Below are 24,491 nucleotides of genomic sequence, written 5' to 3' on the forward strand. Positions count from 1 at the left end.
AATTCCAGAATTGAAAGAAATAATTCCAGAATTAACAGAAGAAATAATTCCAGAATTGAAAGAAGTAATTCCAGAATTGAAAGAAATAATTCCAGAATTAACAGAAGAAATAATTCCAGAATTGAAAGAAATAATTCCAGAATTAACAGAAGAAATAATTCCAGAATTAACAGAAGAAATAATTCCAGAATTGAAAGAAATAATTCCAGAATTGAAAGAAATAATTCCAGAATTGAAAGAAATAATTCCAGAATTGAAAGAAATAATTCCAGAATTAACAGAAGAAATAATTCCAGAATTGAAAGAAATAATTCCAGAATTAACAGAAGAAATAATTCCAGAATTAACAGAAGAAATAATTCCAGAATTGAAAGAAATAATTCCAGAATTAACAGAAGAAATAATTCCAGAATTAACAGAAGAAATAATTCCAGAATTGAAAGAAATAATTCCAGAATTGAAAGAAATAATTCCAGAATTAACAGAAGAAATAATTACAGAATTAATGAAAATTTTATAACCAATGCAACAAATAATTCTAGAATTGGTGAGAGAAATAATTGAAGAAGAACCGCACCTGCCACACGGGCGGCTCTGGGTAATGACACATAGGGAAAAAATTATAGAGGGAGATTATATAAAATATACTAATTAACCATTCACACACACGATGGAATCGTTATTTGGCTATTGTCTCGACTGCTACTCGCCAGATGGCGCTGCAAACAGCGAATTGAGGGTTTGCCCTCCCGCATCTGCTTCTGTGCCTGTGAATGCATCAGCATCACTGGATGAATTGGAAGATCAAGAAGCTCTCAATTAGGAGAGAGAGAAAAGATCAAAACTAGCGGCACATCCATGGCAAGATTCAATTTTATCATTCATTTCCCTTCATTCTTGACATGTCACTTCATGTTTGATGGATAATTTATACACTTAAACAAAAGGTAAGGAAACATTTTTTTCTTTTCCTAAATACGTCTGTACCGACATAAAAAAAAAAGGTATTGATACGGGACATGGGAAAAAGAGAGAGGGAGACAGCTTCCCGGTGGAGATGATGATCATGTACTGAGCCGGTACAGTACTGTAGGTCGGCTCTCCGTTCTCCGGTACTGTCCGGTACATAAAATAATCAATATCTTTTAAAGGTATCGAATATATTTAGGTATTAAAGTACAGTATTGTTTAATATTGCTATCATTGGTGTTGTAAAATATAAATAACTACACTGACAGGAAGCCAGATTGATGGTATGAAATGCCAGATTTAATACCAGATTGTTACCATTTAATACTTGAGCTACAGTACAGTACTGTGTTATGATTGTCTTTTTTTTTTTACTTGTACTGTCTTCTTTTAGCTGCAAAAAAAAAAAATCAATATTTTTTTTAAAGCATCAAATGTGTTCAGGTGTCTAAGTACAGTATCAATTGAAATGGGTGTCATTGGTGGAATAGATGTACCAAGTGCATACAGGGAACCCAGATTGATTGCATTAATGTTTTTGCTAATGCTACAGTACCGTATTTTGATTTTGTCTGTTGTAACTTCTCCATTTCCCGGTACTGTCCGGTTTTGATTGAAGTACGAAAAAAAAGCAATATTTTTTTTGGAGGTGTCGAATATGTTTAGGTATTTAAGTACAGTGTCATTTAATACTGCTGTCATTGGTGTTGTAAAATGTAAATATCTACACTGACAGGAAGCCAAATTGGTGGAAGTATTAAATGCTTGATTTTGGATTGCACTTTTTTGTACTGAGCTAGTACAGTATTATGTTATAATTGATGTGATCAAGCTTTCATTTACTTGAACTGTCTTTTTTTAGCTGCAGAAATAAATAAAAAAAGATCAATAATTTTTTTTTTGAACCACCAAATCTGTTTAGGTACCCAAGTACAATATCAATTAGTCATTGGTGTAATAGATGTACCAAGTACAAACAGGGAAGCCAGACTGAGGGCATTAAATGCTCAGTGGGTGAGAGATTTAGGAAAATGTTTTTTGTTTTGAGCTGAGTACCGTATTTTCGATTGTCAAGATCGTTCTTTTTCGGTACTGTACCGAACGGTACTGTACTTGTCTGGTTTATTTGGGGTGCAGAAAATAATCAATATATTTTTTCTAGAGGCACCAAACCTCTTTAGGTATTTAAGCAGGGCCGTAACTAGGATTTTTGCTGTCTGGGGCAAACATTATTTTACCGGCCCCACAACTTTAAAATTCGGTAATTTTACAACACGGTGTTCTTTGTTCCCACCTAAAATTGCCACCCCCTAAATTTTGCTGCGCTGGGCAGTTGCCCCCCTGCCCCCTTCTACTTACGCCCCCTGATTTAAGTGCAGTACCATTTAAAATTGCCGTTGTTGGTGATATGCTGGTATAAATATGCCGACTGATTGGTAGTATTAGTATAATATTCTGATTCTGACAGGAAGCCAGACTGATGGTAATAAATGCAAGATTTTAGATGACATTTTTTGCACTGAGATGGGTACAGTACTGTATTATGATTGCAAGCTTTTGTTTCCTTGTACCGTCTCCTGTTAGGGGATAGCAGGTTGAGGGCATTAAATGCCCAGTGGGTGAGGGATTTTGAAAAATGTTTTTTGCTGCTTGTACAGTGCAGTATTTTTATTATCACCCCTCTATTTTTCGGTACTGTCCGGTCTCGTTTGGGGTACAAAAATGTAAGTACTTTTTTTAGAGGTATGGAATCTGTTAAGGTATTGAAGTACAGTATATTACTGTTATCGATTTTTAAAATCTAAATACCTACATTGACAGAAGAGAGAGGAAGCCCCAGATTAATGGTATTAAATGCTAGATTATGGATTGAATTTTTTGTACAGGGCTAGTACAGTACTGTGTTGTGAGAGATTGTAAGCTTTCCGTTTTCCGGTATTTCTCCGGTGTTAGGATGTAAACATCGTGCGTCCGTATATCCGATTCTGGATACCCGCGTCGTCTCCGATTGGTTAAAAACTCGAATTTCAACTTTTTTTTTAGCTTGAAATGCGGGTTTTTAACCAATCGGAGCCGATTCGGATTTCCAGAATCGGCAATACATGCGCACTATGTTCACACCCGTAGGTGCAAAAAAAAAACAGAAATATCGAATCTGTTTAGGTATTCAAGTACAGTATCAATTAAAACCGGTGTCATTGGTGGAATAGATGTACCAAGTACACACAGGAACCCAAATTAATGGCATTAAATGCCCAGTGTACTAAGCTGTTACAGTACCGTATTCCGATTGTAAGTGCTTTATTTTCCGGTATGCTTTTTGTTGAGTACAAAAAAAAAATCAATTACAAACATTGAATATTTCTAGGCATTTAAGTGCAGTATCTATTAAAACTGGTATCATCAATGATATAAATGTACCCACATATATATATATTGACGGGATTAAATTCTCAGTGGTTTTGAGAGCGATTTAAATGTTTAAATGTCTTCTCTAGCTGGTGCAGGAGTTGTGCTATGATTTTAAACTTTCCATTTTTGGGTGTATTTGAGTATTGTCTGTACTTAGGTACGAAAGAATCGATATTTTTCAGTTTTGAAATTGGTGTCATTGGTGATATGTTTGCTGAGACACGAAGCCAAATTGACGACGCTGAATTCTAGTAGGCAAGGGATTTTTTGATACTTTTTTGATACATTGACCGTATAAAAATTTAGATTTTTTATTTTGTGACACACTCTCAAAACTGGTACAGGGTAGTTTTTGAACGCCTTTTGAGCAATTTTTAAATTGGAATTATACCTCTACGACGGACGATTGATCATATGAAGGCCGCATTAGCACTTACAGTACAGGACACCCTGTATAATTCTTTACTGAATAAAATTATATGAATACCGATTAATAATTATCTTAAAATTTGTGTTACTTCAATAGAGGAATCATATTGCATACTTGTTAGCCTGGGCCCGAGTTTGAATGAGCATTAGGGGGCCCCCAGGGCAGTGCCGTCTTAAGGCATGGGCCCATCCAGGCACCGCCTGGGGGCCTCAAGAGTAAAGGGGCCTCACAAAAATGAAATCTGGTTGAAATTTTCAAGAATTTGCCTGGTAGAGTCTGAGAAATATCACTCGGCCGGGGGCCCATGATGCTCTTAAGACGGCCCTGCCCCAGGGATGATAGAAGCTGTAAAAAGCAATTTTTGCAATCTTTTCATTATATTTTTGGTTTTTATTGACCAAATATGGTACCAAATATGGACCAAAGGTGGTCGGCTGAAGTTGGTTTTCTGTGGTTCCCAACTTCAAGGCGCAAATGCGAGCCGATCTCCCCGTTAAAAAGTCTCGCCACAGAGAGCAACAGTCCTACAACGATAAATCATTCAACCATAACACTTCACTCATAGTTTGTAAAACTGGGGGCAGATGACAGCACTACACATAACAAGCATTACACAGAAACAAAAACTTTACGTCAGGTAGCACTACACGTACACGCACATCCCCGCATGTACCGATTCGTTGGTGGGGTTCCGCGGGGGTGGGGGTGCATGTGTGGGTAGCAGTAGTGGGTAGGGGCTCGGGATCCATGATGTTCTTAACTCAGCCACCTCGTTGGGCAATTTGCCTGTTGTGGCGTTGTATTTGTATTTGTAAAGTTAAAGTTTGACTGTCACACTCGGTTATAACGACACCTCGGCTATAACGTCAATAATTTATGGTCCTGGTTGATTTCCATAGGGAATGCTGTTAATGAACCTTGCTTATTACGTCGATGAAAGCGCAACTCACTCGGATATAACGACACATTTTTTTTTACACATCACTTTTGGTTCCCATTTCACGGTGTTTTCTCAAAAAGTTCCCAGAATTTTTCAGCTGATTACATTTAGGGAATGTTTGTCTGTTATTCTATTAATGCTCGGCGGTGCAAAACGAGATTTATTACATGTTTGACGGCACAACTTGCTCATTGTTCGGACTCGTAAACAGGATATTCCCGTATTTTTTTGTAATATTGCCCTTTCCGCTCTGGTTTTCTTATAAAAATGCCCCCTTTTCTTATGTTTTTGCCACAAAACTAAGTTTATATAATTTTTCGTAGTTTTTTTTTTCTTGCGGAATTCATACCATCCAGAGCCGTCTAAAGAGCATAAAAAGAGCGTCATGGGCGCCCTGGAAAAAGGAGAACCCGACCTAGCTAGAAAATCCTAAATACCAATTCACATGCTTACTTTCGAAAATTTTAACCAGATCCATGGCCTATACAAGCACAGGTGGCTCTCGGATCGTGCTGCCGCATGGGGCGCCGTTCAAAGAGGGCCGCCAAATTCAAGTTGAAAGGGCCAAAAATTGGTCTCGCACGGGTAGGGATTTTTTCTTGAGCTGTCCCTGCCCACAAGGCTGGATTGACAGTGCTCGGAGCCCAGGACGATTCTCATAAAAAAAAATTTTACACTCTAAATTCAGTATAAGGGGCCCCATAAAAAGTCTGGCATGGAGAATCCCCGATAATTTAATCGCTCCTAGGAGTTTGCTACAGGATGTGGGAGGGGCATCACCAGATCTCATTTTCATGAGGCTCCCGGGCTGCTCCCAGATAGGCCATGCATTAAAATAAAACACCTACCAATGACACGCGTGGTAATCCGATGTATCAATGTCTGTGTGTTCAATACGAGTTTTCTTGCTGTAATTATCCGATTATTACTTAGAAACGAGTAATATAAAGAAGGCTGACAGCGACCTCTGGTGTTGAATCCTTAATGATTCACATAATAAGAATTTCATAGTTTCATCAGCGAAAATATAGGTCCATAAATCATTATACGCAGAAGTAGATTTTTTTACGGTTTTGCCGCCTGTGGGCTGCAAGACCTTTTGTCACTCTTCTCCCATTCTAGTCAAATTGTTTTGATCATTCGTTCCTCGAATCTCCGCGCTGTACTAAAACACCCTTAGACTCATTCCTGTAAATACGCTTGTATCTTGTAAGTCACTCTTCTGGTCACAAACATGCTTGCACACGTTCTAGATCACTCTTTTGGTTGTCGTTGACCTGGTCCCTGGCTTTCTAGGTCAACCTTTTGCTACTCACATGCTTGCACATGCTTTAGGTCAGTGTTTCTCAACCGCCGGGCCTAGGCATTAGTTAAACCGGGCCGTGAGCAATTCAACGTTTCAATTTTCCCATTTATTTCTCATTAGTCGTGTTTAAGACGGCTTTCCATTCAAAAAAAAAGAATTCAATCTGGCCGCGAGCTTCCAAAGGTTGTGAACCGCTGTTCTAGGTCACCTTTATAGTCACTCACATGCTAGCAGGCTCTCTAGCCACTTCTTTGGTCACTCACTGACGTAGTCCGTTCTCTCTACAGAGGTTGATTTTTGGTGTGCCATACAAATTTTTCCACCCTTCTTCCGTTCTTCCAGTTTTATTTGCAACTCATTCTTCAAACCTACTGTCCCTCCAGACTGCGCACCCTGGGCTATGCCTGCCTAGGCATTTGCCCTGGGCCTTGTGCTAAGCCCCTGTAAATACGCCACTGATTATACGTAGCCTACATTTGCTGAAGGATGCAGTTCAGGTTTTGTACTTGAAAGTATGAGTGAGAGGAACTGTTGCTGGGCAGGAAGAATGGCTGAACATGAACACAAAGGAAAGGAACGAACTATGGGGGGCGGGGAGGGTCACATCCATGAAAATGGCCCTTTTCGAGAGAGTGTTCCTTGGGGAGGAGTTGTGCAGGTTTCACGTGGGAACACAATACCTGCACGACAATGCCCTATTCTATTCAACTTGATACCAAGTATGTGCCCCAGCTGTTTTTTCCCGTCATGGTAATATAACATGGTATTGCTTGCACGTGTTGTAAAAATTTTGATGAAAATTTATTGTATTCGAAAACTATATCGCAATTTTATCCGTTTTTTTTTCCAGGAGCACAGATATTCCGTGATGTAACGACCAAAGTTATTTGATCTATCCACCATCATTGTCCGTTGTTTGATCTCCAGCCTGTTCATTGAACATCATGGGAGTCCAGTCCTGGTACTTAATCTCGTCAATATTAGAGAATTGCGATAACGGAATTTCTTGTCGTCAACAGACATAAACACGGTTGTTGTTTGTCGCTGGTGGACAGTGACACCCGATCGTAAGATTTATCGGAAAAACAAGCGATACAGTGGATATGGCGACGTGTGTGAAAGATAGAGAGATCGATTCCCTGCATCACAAAATAGCTATGAAACAGGAGCAACACTTGATACCATTGAGAGAAGATTTGGCGGAATGGCTGAATAAGACTTTGAGTAAGTATGCTGAGGTAATGAGATATATTTACCCACAATCAAATTACAGTAGTCAAATATCTCTATAAATATTGTATTTAACCCTCTATGGTTCCGTGTATATTTAAATATAGATGGAACATTTAGGGTCAAAAAAACCCATTATACTTATTTATTTTCTCAATTTTTTTGGTATTTTAGATTTTAGAAAGTACATCATTTAGTGTCATTCCATCATTTAGTCCATTGTACAGAAATACGGTTATATAAGTGAATTTGAATTGAATATTTATTGTTTGGGTATTAGCTTATTGCAATGTTACAATGCATCAATAACGATAACATTAATTCATAGTAGTGACAACACAGATATCTAATTATAATGTCAAAAAAACAAGTATCGCGTATAATTTAAAAACGTTTTTACGTGAAAGGGGCCGTTCAAGTATTACGTCAGCAAATTTTTAGCCAGTTTTGACTCCCCCCCTCCCTTGTCAGCAAAATTTCGTCCTCAGCTCTGCCTCCTTACGCATATTAGTGGGATATCAGAGACATACGCGGAGGAGGGGGGGGGGACATGGGGTGGGTGCTCATGACCCACTCCCTGGCAATCAAAAAACATTTTTCTAAAGCAAAAATATATTTTTTAAATTAAAATTTCGGAAGAAGATCCCTTTATATGTGTTGTTATAATCAATTTTTGTTAATTTCAATGCTATTTGAAGGCTAAGAACTCAATATTTATTTTTAAGAAATTCATTGTTACCCACCCTCCAAGTCATATATGGTAGACCCTTGGCTAGCGGGCAAATATGGCCCTGGGGGTTATCTGATGTGGCCTGGCCCCTCAAACCTTATTTTGTCAAAATGAACTAAGCGGCACATTTACAGATCGCTAAGTGACCCGTGACACAGTTCCAGAACACTGAAGCGATCCGTAGCACATTTAGAGATCCCTTGAGTGACATGTTGCACAGTTTTAGAGCACTTAAGCACCCAGTGCGGTTGCACATCTCACTCAAGTTACCCGCGGCCCATTCCAAGATTATTTAAGTGATCCGCGGCATAATTACGGATTACTTGAGTGATTCGTGACACAGTTCAACTGCACTTAAGCGTCCCGGACACATTTCCAGATCACTTCGATCCGCGAAACATTTAGAGATCACTAAAGTGGCTCTGTAGGGGACTTATCAATAGGGGGAATGTTACTTCAGGTGTGTCCACAAACTATCGAAAGGTTTTTCTCGTTTATGGCGCACCTAGTAAGATGCCATTAAGAATATTTCATATTATCATAAAGGGTGGTGGCGTAAGTATCATCCAAACCCCCTCCCCCTTGTCATCAAAAGTCAGCAAATCTGAAACCCCCTCCCCCCATCGATGCTGACGTAATACTTGAATGACCCCAAGGGAGGGGAGGAATCAAAAATGGGCAAAAAAATTCACCAAGTTTGATCAAAGTATGGGAAATGGGGATATACACATATACAGGGTAATTCAGAAAATATGGGAAAACTTTAAGACGTTATAGTACACACCAATACAAACAATTGTCCTCAAAGAATGCAGGGTCTAACATGAAACGCAAACGCGCTAGCGCGTTTCAAAACGGTCGCTCCGCAAACGTTAAAACGGCATATCTGTTGAAATTTATCGGGAGAAAAACAACACCATGCACATGCAGATGTAACCTGAGGAAGAAGAAGAAACCGTATGCAAATCTGCGTCACATTGACTAAAAGACGTGGACGCCATCCCTGTGAAGTTATTCCAGCGTGCAACCGTTCTAACAGTTGTAACGTACGTAAGTAATTTTCATCAAATAGTCTGTTCAAATTTTCCAGTGCTCTTTTTTATTACTTCCTTGATGCTGTCGAAAGTCTTGGACGCGTGCCGTTTGGTCGCTGGACAATCGGCCGGATCATTACAGTCGTTAATTACGTCTTATTCATTTAGTGTGTATTCTTTAATAATAAATTTACGAACAATAAAATATAGTTGTAGTTAATTACTACCATCTTTTCTGAATCACCCTGTATACACACACATATATTTACTGATATATACACATATTTTTTCAAATATATATTATTTTACAAAAGGATGAGGCAACATCAGATTCTCAGTTATATAAGTGCAATAATTTTTTCATTTAGAAAGAGTTGATTCCTTATTTTAGTCAATTCTTGAATTGGAAATGAAATTCAAGGTAACAACTATATTCAACTATGCTAAGCAAGATTTCATCTGTTTATAAATAACCTTAAAATCAAGGCAAACTGCATATTTTACCATTAATTAACCATTTTAGCTGATTAAAAAAATCCACTATAAGTAATTAAATCACTGTGACGATGTATTGTTTTAAATATGTGCTAACAGCACCCCCGTTGCATCCGTATTTTTCAAGAAAAAAAATTTCAATACGTTTTTATGGGAGTGAACTATAGAGGGTTAAAATTGTGCAATTTTTTGTAAATGATTTCTCAGAGCCGCCTCTAAATTTCACTGATCGGAGGTTTTAGTACACAGGGTCTGCATAAAAATTGGTTTTATATATTTTTTAAGATGTACTAAGAGACTCAAAACTCTAAAACTGAGAGACTCAAAATATCTTATATTTCCAAAGGGAAATTTAGACATTTTGAGTGACCACACGTCTTTTTGTAATTAAAAATATATTTTTAAAAGTCAACTTTTGAAAACTTTTTGTAATTAAAAGTATGTTTTTAAAATCAACGGTTGCAGAGATATCCGCTGTGCAAACAATATGGGACAGCCTGTATGTGCATTTTGTCGCTTTAAATTGAATATTCAGTGCATATCTTCATGCTCTTTACGTCAAAGAAAACTACACAATTTGAATTCAAAAAAGTGAAATTACATAAGAAAATATTTAGACAATCACACAATTGCCGTTAAAACCGGGCCTCATTTCCGGACCAACAAGAGGGCATTCGCCCGGCTCTCACTATTAGTTTCATCCCCTAAATTTAAACAGTAGCATATGTACTAGAATCCACTAATAAACCAAATATATATATACATTTGGCATTATTCATGGGGGGGGGGGGGGGGCTTAAGCAAAACCAGTTTGAATAATTCTGATAAACCATAACTTTAATATACAGGGTGATTCCATAATTCCCCTTGCCACAGTTTACTGGCGAACCGTTGGTGCTAGAGCGGTATTTCTCAACCTTTGGAAGATTGCGGCCTTTCGAAGATTACTTTTTGAAGAGGTCATAAACTAACTAACGGGAAATAAATGGGGAGAATGAAATGATGAATCACTCACTTCCCGGTTTGACTGATCTCAGAGCCCGGTACTGAGCCGTCTAGCCGGCCTGTCCTAGAGGCATAACTTATAATTGGAAAAGTATCCAAATAATCTGTAGAACCCAGATACGTCATGCATGTTGCAAAGGATTGTAAAGTTATTAAAATATAAAAATTAATTTTTCATACGGACACCCTGTCCTCAAAAGACTAAATTAAAAAGTTTTTCCCTGTGTCTCCTAAGGCAAAAAAAAAAAAAAAAAAAAATCCACATTTCTAAAAGCAATATTCGTTGAGATATTTGAATTCAAAAAACAGCATAAACTAAAGGGCAATAATTCTTTCTTTCGTTTATGCTGCTAGTTAACTTTTATATTTTAATAACTATACAACTCAACTCCTTGCAAAATGGGAATGACGTATCAGTTCTACACGTTATTTGGATACTATCTCTTGATTGGAAGTATGCCTTTAGGATCAACGGTTCGCCAATAAAATGTGGCAAAGGGAATTACGGAATCACCTTGTATAATAATACCTTTTTCTAACCACTAAGAGCAATAGTAACATTACTTAAGAATACCAACAATTACCCTGACCAACATATTTCATGTTCAGCTTTTTCATTTTTGTACCCTGGTTAATCTGCTTACCAGGTAATCCACCCCTTGGATAATCGAAGTTCCACGGCATTTAAATAAACGACAATAGTTTACCACGGAATGAATACAACAGAATGCAAATATTTGGGTGCGAAAGTGACATTTTTATAATATCTAGTGCCGTGAATAATCAATAGATGGCGCAACGAGCGACACCGGTATAAATTGAACTTCTTTACGACGGTGTATATTAAATTATTCATTTCATTCAGAGATTATTGAGAATAGTTTCATCTTGGGTATCAAATACTAGAATACCATTAGAGGTGTCAGAAAAAAAAAAAACGGTTCCACGTGCTTACCGAATAATTAGTGCACCAATTTCCGGCTGTGAGACTCTGGTTCCGATTTCAGGTCTGCATGATGGACGTCTATTTAAAATTGGCTTCAACTATAGTTTCCTAGTCCATATGTAATTATCTCATCCATTTGTATTTGCCAGCTGTGTGTTGGCCTTGACGACAAAGGAAGAAGCGTGACACTTTTCTTTCCAGAAGATTCTAGACACGTTTTCTATTCTATTACGATGTTATTATGTGGTTCTTGAATATCTTCCATTTCCTACTTCGCAAGGTCAGGGATGGCGTCCGACAAAACTGGGTAAATTAATGTGGTTTTTCGTGTGAGAAAATGACAAAACAGATTCGATATCGAATTAATAATAAGATGCCGGTTGGGGGAGGTAATTTTTCTGAAATTGGGGCAAGGGGCAGGAAGGTATTTAAAGTCGGAAGCTCAGAGGGGCAGCAAATTTGAGGAATGAGTTGCAAAGAAAATTAGTAGAATGAGAGAAGAGCAGCAAAATTTGTTTTACCCTCAATAAATCCACCTCTGCCCAGACAGCTAGGCACTTGGTCAGTGAGTGACCAAAAAAATGACCTAAGAGAGTGTGCAAGATTGTGAATAACCAAAACAGTGAGCTAGAGTGCGTGCAAACATGTGAGTGACCAAAAGAATTACCTAGAGCATGTGTAAATATGTAAATAATCAAAAAAGTGACCCATAAAGCAAGAAACCACGTCAGCGAGCAACCAAAAGAGTGACCTAGAGCGTGTGCAAGTATGTGAGCGACCAAAACAGTATGCAAACCTGTTTGGTGACATGTGAGTGGCCAAAACAATGTGCAAGCATGACCAAAAAAGTGACTCAAGAGACACAGGTGTACTTACAGGAAGGGGTTGAGAGGCCAAGCAAGTTATAACACAGGGTGGTGAATTCGAAGAAAACAAGAAAATTAGACTAGAATGGGTGAAGGGCGGCAAAATTCGTCAAGCCCACAGGTGGCAAAAGCATAAATACGCTTCCGGCAAGGGGACATTAGTTCCTGTGCTTCGGTTTTGTTGCCTGCCTGCTTGCCCTTTTCTGAATTGCTGCCCGCTTGCTTGCCCTTTTCTGAATTGTTGCCCGCTTTCTTGCCCTTTTCTGCCTTTTCCCTGAATTTTAGCGCGCTTTCTTGTCTTTGTCTGCTCTTTTCTGAATTTCTGTCCAATACATTTTCTTTTTTGCTCTTTCGTGAATTGCCCCCCCGCTTCCTTGCCCCTTTCTGCTCTTTTCTTAATTTCTACCCGCTTCCTTGCGCTCTTTCCTTAATATTTTTTCCAGATACCTGTTTTTCTGAATTTTTGCCCGACACCTTTTATTTTCTGTTCTTTCCTGAATTTCCGCCCTTTTCTGGTTATTTCTTAATTTCTGTCCTTTCTGCTCTTTCGTAATTTTTTTTCCAGCCCTTTCTGGTTTTTCTAAATATTCTTCTTTGTGGCTTCGGGAGTCTTTGATAAGATGTGCGTATTCAAACTAGGATTTCAACCCCTTCAGAACTAATTAGGTTGAGGTCGAAATGCTGACGAATCGTTTACCAAACAGGGACAGAAAAGTTTCGGTTCATAGCTCGCAGGGGGTACTCGAAAAACAACCAAAATGGCAATATTATCCGAGCGCTCGTTGTAGCTATCGATCGTGCGGCTAGACATCACCCAATGTGTCTAGGGGAATAAGTCTGTGAAGTGGCTCGTCCTTGGTACTCCTTCGCATGTATTTCTACTCATAGCTTCCGGCGATTTTTGAGATGATTCATCGCAAAGAGGGTGCGTGAAATTTAGGTATTTGTTGAGAGACTGCTCCACATTGATACAGTATATACAGGGTGTCCCCTGTTACTGTTGAGTACAGGGGACGTTTGGACGCGACGCACTTGGATGCGTGCCGTTTGGACGCCGGATCATTACAACCGTTAATTATTACGTCTGATTCATTTGGTGTGTATTCTTTAATAATAAATTTATGTAGCTAATTAATTGCGTATTATTTTGTAATGTTTACTCTAAATATATATGCACAATAAAATGAATATAAAATAATAAAATTATGAGTAAAATAAAATATTTCATATCACATTATCAGTAGTATTACACATCACATTTACATATCAACAACAATTTCATATCACATGATCAATATTAGATATCACAATAATAATAATATCATTAAGTTATGGAATACTCTTCGGCCAAAGATTAAAATTCGATTTCGATCACCTTCACTGGAATCAGCAGTCAAGATGTCATGTACCTTTCATTTCGTTACAAGCATCGGCCATTGTAAGGTGTTTTCATTGTTCATTTCAACACGGCTGAATCAGTATTAGCGAAGCACAACAAAGAAATTTTTGCACATGACGGCCAGCTTTATTGGTTCGATAGGCATGTTGCTAACCTTAAATAAATCTATTACCAAAACTACGAGCATCTATCAGGGAACTTCAAAAAATTCTTGATTGCTAATTCCGGTGAAGACGATCGAAATCGAATTTTAATCTTTGGTTAACATCTGATCCTGCGATATGAAATATTTCATTACACTCATAATTTTATTATTTTTACATTCATTTTTTATTATACATATATTTAGAGTAAACATTATATAAATAAGACGTAATTAATTACAACTAGGTTTTATTGTTCGTAAATTTATTATTAAAGAATACACACTAAATGAGTAAGACTTAATTAACGATTGCAATGATCCGGCCGATTGTCCGGCGTCCAAACAGCACCCGTCCAAAGAGCTGCATCCAAGCGTTTCGGCAGCATCAAGGAAGTAATAAGAAAAGCTTTGGAAAAACTTGAACAGGCTCTCTCTATTTGATGAAAATTACATAAATTCAATTTAGTCGTCCAATCTTCAAATTTCTGAACAAAGAAAAAACATCTGCCAGGGAATTTCATCAAAGTTTGGGGAAGAACGCCGGGTGCCTAATGTGTTCTTATAGGAGCAGAGAGATAATCTTTGGTATAAAATTGGTTCCTTTACCATGACAAAGCTATGTAACCCAACATGGTTTCCTCTGTTCTACAGCTCTTGGTGAAGAACAAAGTGGTTCTACAGGGTGATTCAGGAAAGATGGGAAAAACTTTAAGAGGTGATAGTACACACCAATACAAACAATTGTCAACAAAGAATGCATGGTCTAACATGAGACGCTAACGCGTTTCTAAACGGCCGCTCCGCAAACGTTAAAACGCCATTCCTGTTGAAATTTATCGAGAGAAAAAGAACACCACACATGCATGCAAATGTAACCAGGGGAAAAATGCAAATCTGCGTCACAGTGAATAAAAGACGCGGACGCCAGCCCTGTGAAGTTATTCCAGCATGCAACTGTGTGTGTGTGTTTGTGTTCTAACAGTTGTAACGTACGGGATAACTTCACAGGGCTGGCGTCCACGCCTTTTATTTAATGTGACGCAGATTTGCATTTTTCCCCTGGTTACATTTGCATGCATGGTGCTCTTTTTCTCCCGATAAATTTCAACAGGAATAATGTTATAACTTGCGGAGCGGCCGTTTCGAAACGCGCTGGCACGTTTGCGTCTCATGTTAGACCACGCATTCTTTGATGGCAATTGTTTGTATTGGTGTGTACTATCACCTCTTAAAGTTTTTCCCATCTTTTCTGAATCACCCTGTCTAGTGCCCTCACACCCTACTCACCCGATCGACATTTTTCCGTTACCCACGGACAATGATGGCTCTCAGATGAAAGTGATTCAACGATGTGGATGAAGTGAAAGAAAAATCGACGCGGGAATTAAATGGCATTCCGGATCAAGAGATCCGGGACATTTTTCCACGGGAAAGGGAAGGAAGTTATTCAAGTATTACGTAAGTATTTGAAAGAGGGGAATTGTCTTTGGACAACCAATGCCAGAGGGAGAAAGAATAATGATTACGTCAGAAACAAATATTTGAGAAATATGAAGTTAGGAAATGTGCTTACTCACATTTATTTAACACAGAAAGGCTGAAACAAATCGATGAAACTATTATAAAACCTTCTTTCCCTCGTTTGTGGGCTGCTGAATCTCTTATACAGTAATTGGAAGAATTGGCTAGTCTTGGCTTGTGACGCTGTTTCGCTGACCCACTATTCCACGTAGATGAAAGTGTTTAGACACCGTTAGTGCCACCCTCCTTTCACAAGGAGGGAGTCTGACAGGGCTTTAGCCTTCAGGTCCGTGGATCAAACTTATGCACTGGCTTCTGGTGAACCGTTGATCCTAAGCATACTTCCAATTAGAAAAGAAGTACCCAAGTAGCGTGTAGAGCTCAGATGTGTAATTCATGTTGCAAGGGGCTGTACAGTTATTGTTGCTGAAGTCACTGAAATTAAGGACTATTGCGAATATAGAAGTGGAAAAATGTATTTTACGAAAAAAAATTCAGAACACCCCTGGTGATCACATTTTATTGATGAAAAATACGGGAAATTAGGGTCTTGAATGCGACAAGAGGACATACGACAACGCCAATTGTCGCCAGAAACATTGCTATATAACGGTTAAATCGACAATTATATTGACGAAATTTCTGGAAAACCACCAGTTCCAGGTAAGTGAAGGGGACTACAGGAAATCGCAGTGAATTGCAGTTCCCGGTGAATAACGTTGAATATGAAAAATAAAGGGGATGTGTGTGAATATATATATATATATATATATATTCACACACTATAACCACACGGCCGCTGTGGTGGTCGAGTGGTTATAGTGACGGACTCGCGATGCGAGGATCCGGGTTCGAACCCCACAGTGGTGGTCGGCTGAAGTTGGTTTTCTGTGGTTCCCAACTTCAAGGCGCAAATGCGAGCCGATCTCCCCGTTAAAAAGTCTCGCCACAGAGAGCAACAGTCCTACAACGATAAATCATTCAATCATAACACTTCACTCATAGTTAGAAAAACTAGTGGCAGATGGCAGCACTACACATAACAAGCATTACAGAGAAACAACAAAACTTCACGTCAGGTTTCACTACACGTACACGCACATTCCCGCATGTACCGATTCGTTGGGGGGTTCCGCGGGGGGTGTGGGCGGGGTGCATGTGTGGTGTAGTAGTAGTAGGTAGGGCCTCCAAAAAATGGCTCGGGTATCCATGATGTTCTTAAGTCAGCCACCTCGTTGGGCAATTTTCCTGTTGTGGCGTTGTATTTGTATATATATATATGCATAACTGTTTGCTGTCTATAAGTTATAGAAATTATCCGCATTTACAATTTAAGTAAAGATAACAGATAAGATGATTAATTAACCAGATTAAAATGAACTTCGTTGAAAAACCGAGAAAATTGTATGAAAAATTCGGTCCAACCAAAAAAAAAAACAAGAATGTTCTGTAAAATATGGATATTATAGTCACACTTCTCAGAGGGGTCCGTTGACATGTTTCAGACATTTTACTGGTCCTTAGGTATAAAAAGGCTGAGAAACACTAGTATTTGAATGATCCTAGGAAGGAAACGTAGGAGCACGTGTGGTGTGTTGTTGTGGGATCCTGAGGGGGTGGGCTTAAAATTTTATCAATATTTGTATCATTATCAAGTTCATTTCAAATTCTTAAGAAATTTAAGCCTGTCATTTTAAGGTATCTCTTCTTATAACGGATTTTATTCGCCTAGAATCACTGATTCGCCGACGGGACAGAAATAATTATTTTGTAATTTTTAGCTTCATCTTAGCTTTCCAAAAAGTCTGCCTCAACTTCTTCATTTTTAAGAGGAAGTCGGATTTCTCAGTTCGGGTGCTCCCTGCTATTTCTTTATAACCTTTGCCCCCTTCTTTCCTTGTTAACTCAACAGACCTTTTTCTTGGGCCTCAACATGATGAGACTATCCCTCTTTCAAGGATGGCCTACGTAATATCAACATTGTCTCTTAATTGACGGCCTCTGCATTTTCGATTGTGAAGGACCATTCGTGGCATAGTTCCGCTCTTGACCCTTTTAAAAGTCTTGTCATTGATTATTTTATGGATTCAAAGCAATTTTAATGTGTTTTTTCCTTCCTATTTCTCGTTTGATGAATGAAAAAGGTCATATGTGTTCACTGATATTGTGTGACCATGAATTGAATTTCAGGCTATGATATGGTACACATAAGCTTGATCGTATTAACTAAAGATTGTCAAATCAATTTACTTTACAGATGTTCAAGATATAACGGCTGAAAACTTCATGGATAAACTTGATAATGGTGTTGTAATTTGCAAACTTGCAAAACTTATCGTGAAGAAAGCTGAAGAATGTAAGGAGAAAGGACTCATTGAGGTAAAGAAAATTTATTGATGTGAAGGAATGTATTAAAAAAAACGGTTTTATTGGTTGATAATTGAAAGGTTTTGCTCCCAAAAGGAAGTAGTCCTATTTTTCGGGGTGATTTGAGAGTTATAATCTTATCACATGTAAAGAAATCTTTTGATTGGTGCAAGAATCACATGCATCTAAGCTTCAGTTTCGAAGTAGCTCGATATCTTGTTCGTTTGTATTAAGAAGAGCACAGGTGCGGAAAATTGCCTCCTTCTTTATAGACTGAATATAACCTACCCCAAACCACCAAAGGCGTGATGACGTGATGAAACTGGCTCGAAAATACGTCGGACAGAATGAAATTGGATTTCAAGCCGGGTTTTCCTAGGAGTAGAATTTCTGCGCCGTCTGCTGCTGCAAGCGCTGTAGAAACTTGCTCCTAGGAAAACCTGGCTTTACGCAAGACTTGAGCGAATTCCACACTGGGCCGATACTACAAGCGAGACAACTTGAAACTCGACACGGATTGGTTAAAAACTGAATTTAAGGGGTTTTTTTTAAATAAATCCGTGTCGAGTTTCAGGCTGCATCGCTAATCGTATCGGTCCAGTGTGTACTCGGCCTTCGTTATCTACTCTAAGGGTGCGATTATAGTGCACTCGTGTTTCCGATTCTGGAAACCCGCGTCGTCTCCGATTGGTTAAAAACCCGAATTTCAAGATAAGAAAAGTTGATATTCGGGTTTTTAACCAATCGGAGACGACGCGGGTTTCCAGAATCGGAAACACGTGTGCCACATATGTCACCGAGAAATAATTAAACTAGTACAGACAGTAATTTTGCCTCATGGTAATTTCCTTATGCAGTTTAAAAATAAAATACTAACGCAGTATTACGAGTTTTTTTATGTAAAATAAATCTACCTAAAAAGTAATTAATAATAATTTCGTAGGAAAAAGAAGGTAGCTCCAAACTTTGAAAATTCTCTCTAAGATCCATGAGAGATATTTTTCACGCTAATGAAGCAAAATAATGTGAAAAACAATAAATAATAATTTTAAAAATTTTATTGAAGCAAATTAAAAATTGAAATTGTGTTTATAACTTTTTTTTTAGTTTGCCAAAAATTGATAAAAGTGGGATTGCATCTTTTTCGCGGCAAATTGCTTTGACTTTTGACATTATAAGTCAACAATATTGATATAATTTAATGATCGGTTTTATTTTTTCTTGCATTATCGTTTTAGGGTATTCCTTCGGTGAGATTTAGGTGTTGGGAAAACGCCAAATCGGAATCTTTCTATGCTCGAGATAATACGGAGAACTTCATAAAATGGTGTCGAAGATTAGGTGTCAATGAAGCTTTGATCTTTGAGTCAGATGGATTAGGTGAGTAAGCATTGTGCATTTTAATTTTAAAGTGATTTTTTTTCAAGTTCAGTGGTTATGGTTACGGCATTCTTATCTTAGAAGCCAGTCAAATGCGTATGTTGATGGGAGTTTTAAAGGTAGGGTTTAACGTATTGAATTTGGACTTCTATCCGCCTTATTGTCCTGTCTTGACACCATGTGAATTTTAGTCTTTTTTAAGTATAGATCAGAATAGTAGAATGTATCATGAAAATGCGTGTGATGTAGTAGAATTTAATTTCATCCTTCTTATATAAGTTGAATTCTCCCGTATAGTTTTACACTCCCAACCTCGCACAGTCGTTCTTTGTTTGCTGGAGATTGGCCGTTTAGCGTCAAAATATGACATTGAGCCACCAGGATTGGTTCAGCTCGAAAAGGAAATCTGCGAGCAAGAGCGTCTCATCTCAAGAACTTCAAGGTCTAGTATGGTTCGTAGCAGGACGGAATCTGCCTTGTATGTCAGCTCACAAAAGTTCTCCCAGACTTCGACCGATACGTTGGATACCATCGTGAATAACAAATCGAACGACATGTCTCATTCCAAATCTATGCCATGCAATAAACTATCAGAACTTGACAAGAAGGTACGTTTCTTTCTGATTTTTTATCTCTAAAACGAAAATAGTTATGACTACGAGGTTTGTTCAAAAAGTATCCGACCATAGTTTTTCATGCATAAGCCAATGACGCTAGGGAGGCGGAGGTTTGGTGCACGTATGTAGGAAGCGCACATGCTTTAATTTTTACTTGCCTACAGAAATTGCCAGTCGCCGGCAGACAGCCGATGAATGAGGAGGTGCAAGTGACCACCGTCGCATTTTCGTTTTTGACAAAATGGCAGGAAAAACTTGAACAACGCTACTGCATTAAATTTTGTGTCAAGCTTGGCGATTCCCGAGTGAAAACAATCCACAAGATTCAATAGACCCTTGGAGATGAAGAAATAGGCACCACACTACCGATAAAGGAGGGGTAAGCTACAACTGCTTCATGATGACCGCACATCAGTGGAGTGTGAAGCACGTCCTGCTACACCCTCAACATCTAGAAATGAGATCGTTCTTGACCATGTGAGGACTCCGGTGATGCAGGATCATCGAATTACGATCAGAGAACTTTCAGACAAGGCAAGTATCAGCATGGGATCTGTTCATTCCATTTTGAGTGACGATTTGTTCTTTAGAAGATGCAATGTTAAAATCACGCTGATCGTCTTCTGTGACCCCAGTGGCGTGGTTCATCATGTGTATGCACCACACGGCACAACCATCACCAAGGAGTATTACTAAGAGGCTCTGCATTGCAATTGGCAGCTCCATCGTGATTATTGCAGTAGCGTTGTTCAAGTTTTTGCCGCCATTTTGTCAAAAACGAAAATTCGACATGGCGTTCACTTGCATTTCCTCACTCATCAGCGGTCTGCTGGCGACTAGCAGTTTCTGCAAGCAGGAAAAATTCAAGCACGCGCACTAGGATCACCTACATACGTGAAACCACACCACGCCTTCCTAGCTTTATTGGTTCACTCACAAAAAATTATGATCGGACACTTTTGAACAAACCTTGTAATACACTCACACTAGATAAATGGAAGAAAGTTACACAACTCCAATGGGTAATTGAAATCGAAACATGTGCAAGATGAATTAATTATCGAATATTCCTGTCACTGATTATTTGGACTAAACACAGTGTAAAAACTGTTATTTTTCTTTGACTTTCAAAACAATCAAAAGACATTACGTTCGGTATATGTAAAACACTATTCGTCTTTGCATTACATTTGCTCAGTTGTACAATTACCAGAGACAACAAAGTATATATAAAATCCATAGAATGTCTAATATTTTCTTACATATGCAAATTTTAAGCAACTCTATTTCGAAATTTCAGTTAAAATGTTTATAGTTCTGAAGAAGGATTGAGTTATCGATTTTTACACACCATGTTATTCTTTATCAAATCACCTTTTGGTCAATTTCTAACTACTTTAATGTGTTTGACTTTCAGTCACTGGGATTCCACCCTACAAAGAATGGAGAAGGGCGGTGAAATTTGTGTAAATATGTAACACTATATGAAGATAAATGATAAAAGCAATTACAGATATGTTCGTATTTCATGTATTCATATATTTTTATTTTAGGTGATGAAAATAGCGAAAAACGTCGGCAAAGACCATGCAAATATCAAAAGAATCTCTGAAGGAAAATATATCATTGGTGGCAGGCAGGTTTTTATTCGGGTAAAATGCTATTACATTTTAAACTATGTGCATTTTGTTTCTTCAAGTTTTTACTTTTAATCTAAAATATCTCTTCCTGTCAACCCAGATTTATTGCATGTTTGGATTTCGTAAATCTTCATTCAGCGCCATAGATTTTTCAACGGTGTTTTACGGTCCTTCTCTCAACCGATTTCCTCACAAACATTTTAGAGTCAGCAAAAGATTTATAGCCTCTGTTTATATTCAAGGTCAAAGTCTGGAAACAGATAAGGCCGAAAATTCGAGCTATTTGAGAGAATATAAACGTTAAAAACGAGAAATAAAAAAAAGGATTAGTAGTATTTTCGCATCCCATAAATTTATATATGTACGTATTAAGCTATCTTGATCAGTGGTTCTCAACCTCTGGAAGCTCGCGGCTCGGTTGAGTATTTTTTTTCGAGTGGAAGGCGTGGGGGGGGTCATTGCCCCCTTCCCCCCAGCGTCAAAGGTGGAGTCGACTGATCTAACGTATACATGTATATATGAATTGACATCATCATCATCGTGCCTCCCAGACTTCCAAGTCTATCTCCGCTTATGGTGGAAGGCCCGGTCATAAGCACCACGACTAATGGGGAATGAATGGGGAAAAATTAAACGATGAATCACTCACGGCCCGGTTTGACTGATGCCTGGGCCCGGCGGTTGAGAAACACTGATCTAGATCGTAGATGTTCATGCCCGATCTGTCGGAGTCATTTCATGTGACCTGCGACCTCAAACCCAATTTTGTGAAATGAACTAAGTGGCACATTTCCAGATCACTTAAGGTAGTGGTTCTCGACTTTTGGAAGCCCGCGCCTCGGTTGATTTCTTTTTTGTAATTGGAAGGCCCGGTTATACACACGACTAATGGGAAATGAATGAGGAAAAATGAAACAGCGAATCATTCGTGGCCCGGTTTGACTTATGGTAGGGCCCGGCGGTTGAGAAACACTGCCTTAAGGCACCCGCGGCATACTCACAGATCACTTGAGCGACCAGCGGCACACTTTTAGATAACTCAAGTGATCCGTGGTATAGTTTTACGTTTCACTGAAGTGGCTCGCAGCACATCCCCAGATCATCAAGTGGGCCGCAGCACATCCCCAGATTACTTAAGTAGACCGCGGCATATTTACAGATCACTCAAGTGGCTCGCAGCACATTTTCCAGAACACTTAAGTGACCCGTAGTGCAGTTTCACATCACTCAAATGGTACTCAACACATTTTCATATCACTTTAATGACCCGCGGCATATTTGCAGATCGAGTAATCCACGGCACAGTTCCATCCATATCACTCAAGCGGCCCGTGCCATATTTACAGATTACTCGTGAGAAGTGACCCGCTGCATATTTAAAGATCACTTCAGTGACCTGCGGCACAGTTCCACAGTATTAAGCCGCCCGCGTAGCCGTTTTACATCCCTTGAGGTACCCGCAGCAGATTCCCAGATCACTGGGAAGTGATCACACCGCGGCACACTTACAGACAGGGTATCTCGATTTGAATCGACTTGAAACGTATCATTAAAAGTATCATCAAAAGTACGATTTAAATCAGATACTTTTGATATATTTCAAACACTTTTGAATAATAACGGGGAGTGAAATGCACCAAAGCCCTATTCCACGGGACCGGGGATCAGAAAGGTGTCCGTTAGGGGAAGGTTCCACTGTAGTTAATGCAGATATGTTTGTCAATACAGTTTGAAAACTAGACTCTGCCACGAAGCTAGGCTGGAAGAAATCTCGGCAACGGGATAAGTCCGGTGTGGCAGAGTTCTGGCGTTCATTCAGTTTGAGAAACTACAACTCTGTATCCAAGTTCTTTAGTGAAATCTTGAACATTAAAATATTTTGGCAAACAAAAGCCCGATTCGTTGCTCTGCAGCAGTCATTGTTATCCTTGCCGTTTCGTTGTACATGTATATGTATCTATGTTACGATAAACGTGATAAATCGGTTATTATGAATACTTGCCAATCGTCTTGGTAAGTTTGAAAAAATTATCACTTTTACTGGTGAGTATTCATAATACCCAAGCGTCGTTGGTAAATTTGATAGATGGTAAAAAAAAATTATCATTTTTACCGGCGATTACGCATAATAACCAAGTGTCGTAATTGGTAAATTTTGATAAATACTTTATAATTGGCGAATTTGATAAATATGAAAAAAAAAATCCAGATGCGTCTAGTATGTATATATGCAAATGCAAGGCCACAACAGGCAAAATGCCCAACGAGGTGGCCGAGGAGTAATGAATATAGTCGGACCCCGATATAATGATAATAAATTTTACGATCGTACCACTATATAATGATACAATATATGTATGAATCATCACGTATAGTAAGTATACCATATAGAACGATTTATCATGTTTTACCAACGACGCTTGGGTAATCACCATAACCACCGGTAAAAGTGACAAATTTAGGGAAATTTATAAAACTCAACAAAATGTTCAGCAGTTAGGAATAATAACCGGTAAATAGGTATAGCAATCGGATTTATAACATTTACCGTAACATCTATGCCAAGTGCTCATTTTATTGCATTTTATCTCATTTAGCTACTTAAAGGTCGTCACGTTATGGTTCGAGTAGGCGGCGGATGGGATACCCTAGAACACTTCTTGTCTCGTCACGAGCCTTGTGAAGTAATTGTTGTCAACAGGAAGGCCAGTCTTTCAGATGAATGCATTTCCCTCAACAGCAATGGATCGACGAACTCTTACTTGCAAATAAAAGCCAAATATAAGGGTTTGGTCTCGCCAACGACTCTGGAATTTAAGAAGAAGAACACGTGAATTCGTGATGTATAACCTAGTCAGTTTCTAGCAATTACGTTTTGCTGTTTGTACATTCCATTCTCAAGTCCATGACACTATGCATATAAATAAATATAAATATATATAGATGAGTAAATATATAAAATGTAAATCAAGCTCCGATATTTGTGCTCTCAATGTCGCTGAGCATAATCTACGTACATTCATCACGAGAACTTTTCATTCCAAATAAATATATTCATC

General features: G+C 38.6%; 1 protein-coding gene across 1 annotated transcript; it reads left to right on the plus strand.

The window, feature by feature from the left end:
- The first annotated feature begins 770 nt into the window (after positions 1-770).
- On the plus strand, positions 771-24,491 carry LOC149072449 (growth arrest-specific protein 2-like). Its single transcript, XM_089246581.1, has 7 exons — positions 771-947; positions 6,908-7,281; positions 17,686-17,807; positions 19,034-19,175; positions 19,473-19,783; positions 21,346-21,444; positions 24,030-24,491. Exons 2-7 carry the CDS (start codon positions 7,161-7,163, stop codon positions 24,264-24,266), a joined length of 1,032 nt encoding a protein of 343 aa, XP_089102707.1. The 5' UTR covers positions 771-947; positions 6,908-7,160; the 3' UTR covers positions 24,267-24,491.

This window comes from Pholcus phalangioides, unplaced genomic scaffold (assembly GCF_987345545.1).
Source record: "Pholcus phalangioides strain wild (caught in Gottingen) unplaced genomic scaffold, Ppha-v1.0 ptg000017l_1, whole genome shotgun sequence".
NCBI lineage: Eukaryota > Metazoa > Arthropoda > Arachnida > Araneae > Pholcidae > Pholcus > Pholcus phalangioides.

Excerpts from the sequence above, each read along its gene's own strand:
- LOC149072449 (XM_089246581.1), top strand. The coding sequence starts at position 7,161 with ATGGCGACGTGTGTGAAAGATAGAGAGATCGATTCCCTGCATCACAAA. Across the intron at positions 19,784-21,345 it reads TATCAGAACTTGACAAGAAG|GTGATGAAAATAGCGAAAAA; the intron begins GTACGTTTCTTT and ends TTTTTATTTTAG. Across the intron at positions 21,445-24,029 it reads GCAGGCAGGTTTTTATTCGG|CTACTTAAAGGTCGTCACGT; the intron begins GTAAAATGCTAT and ends TATCTCATTTAG.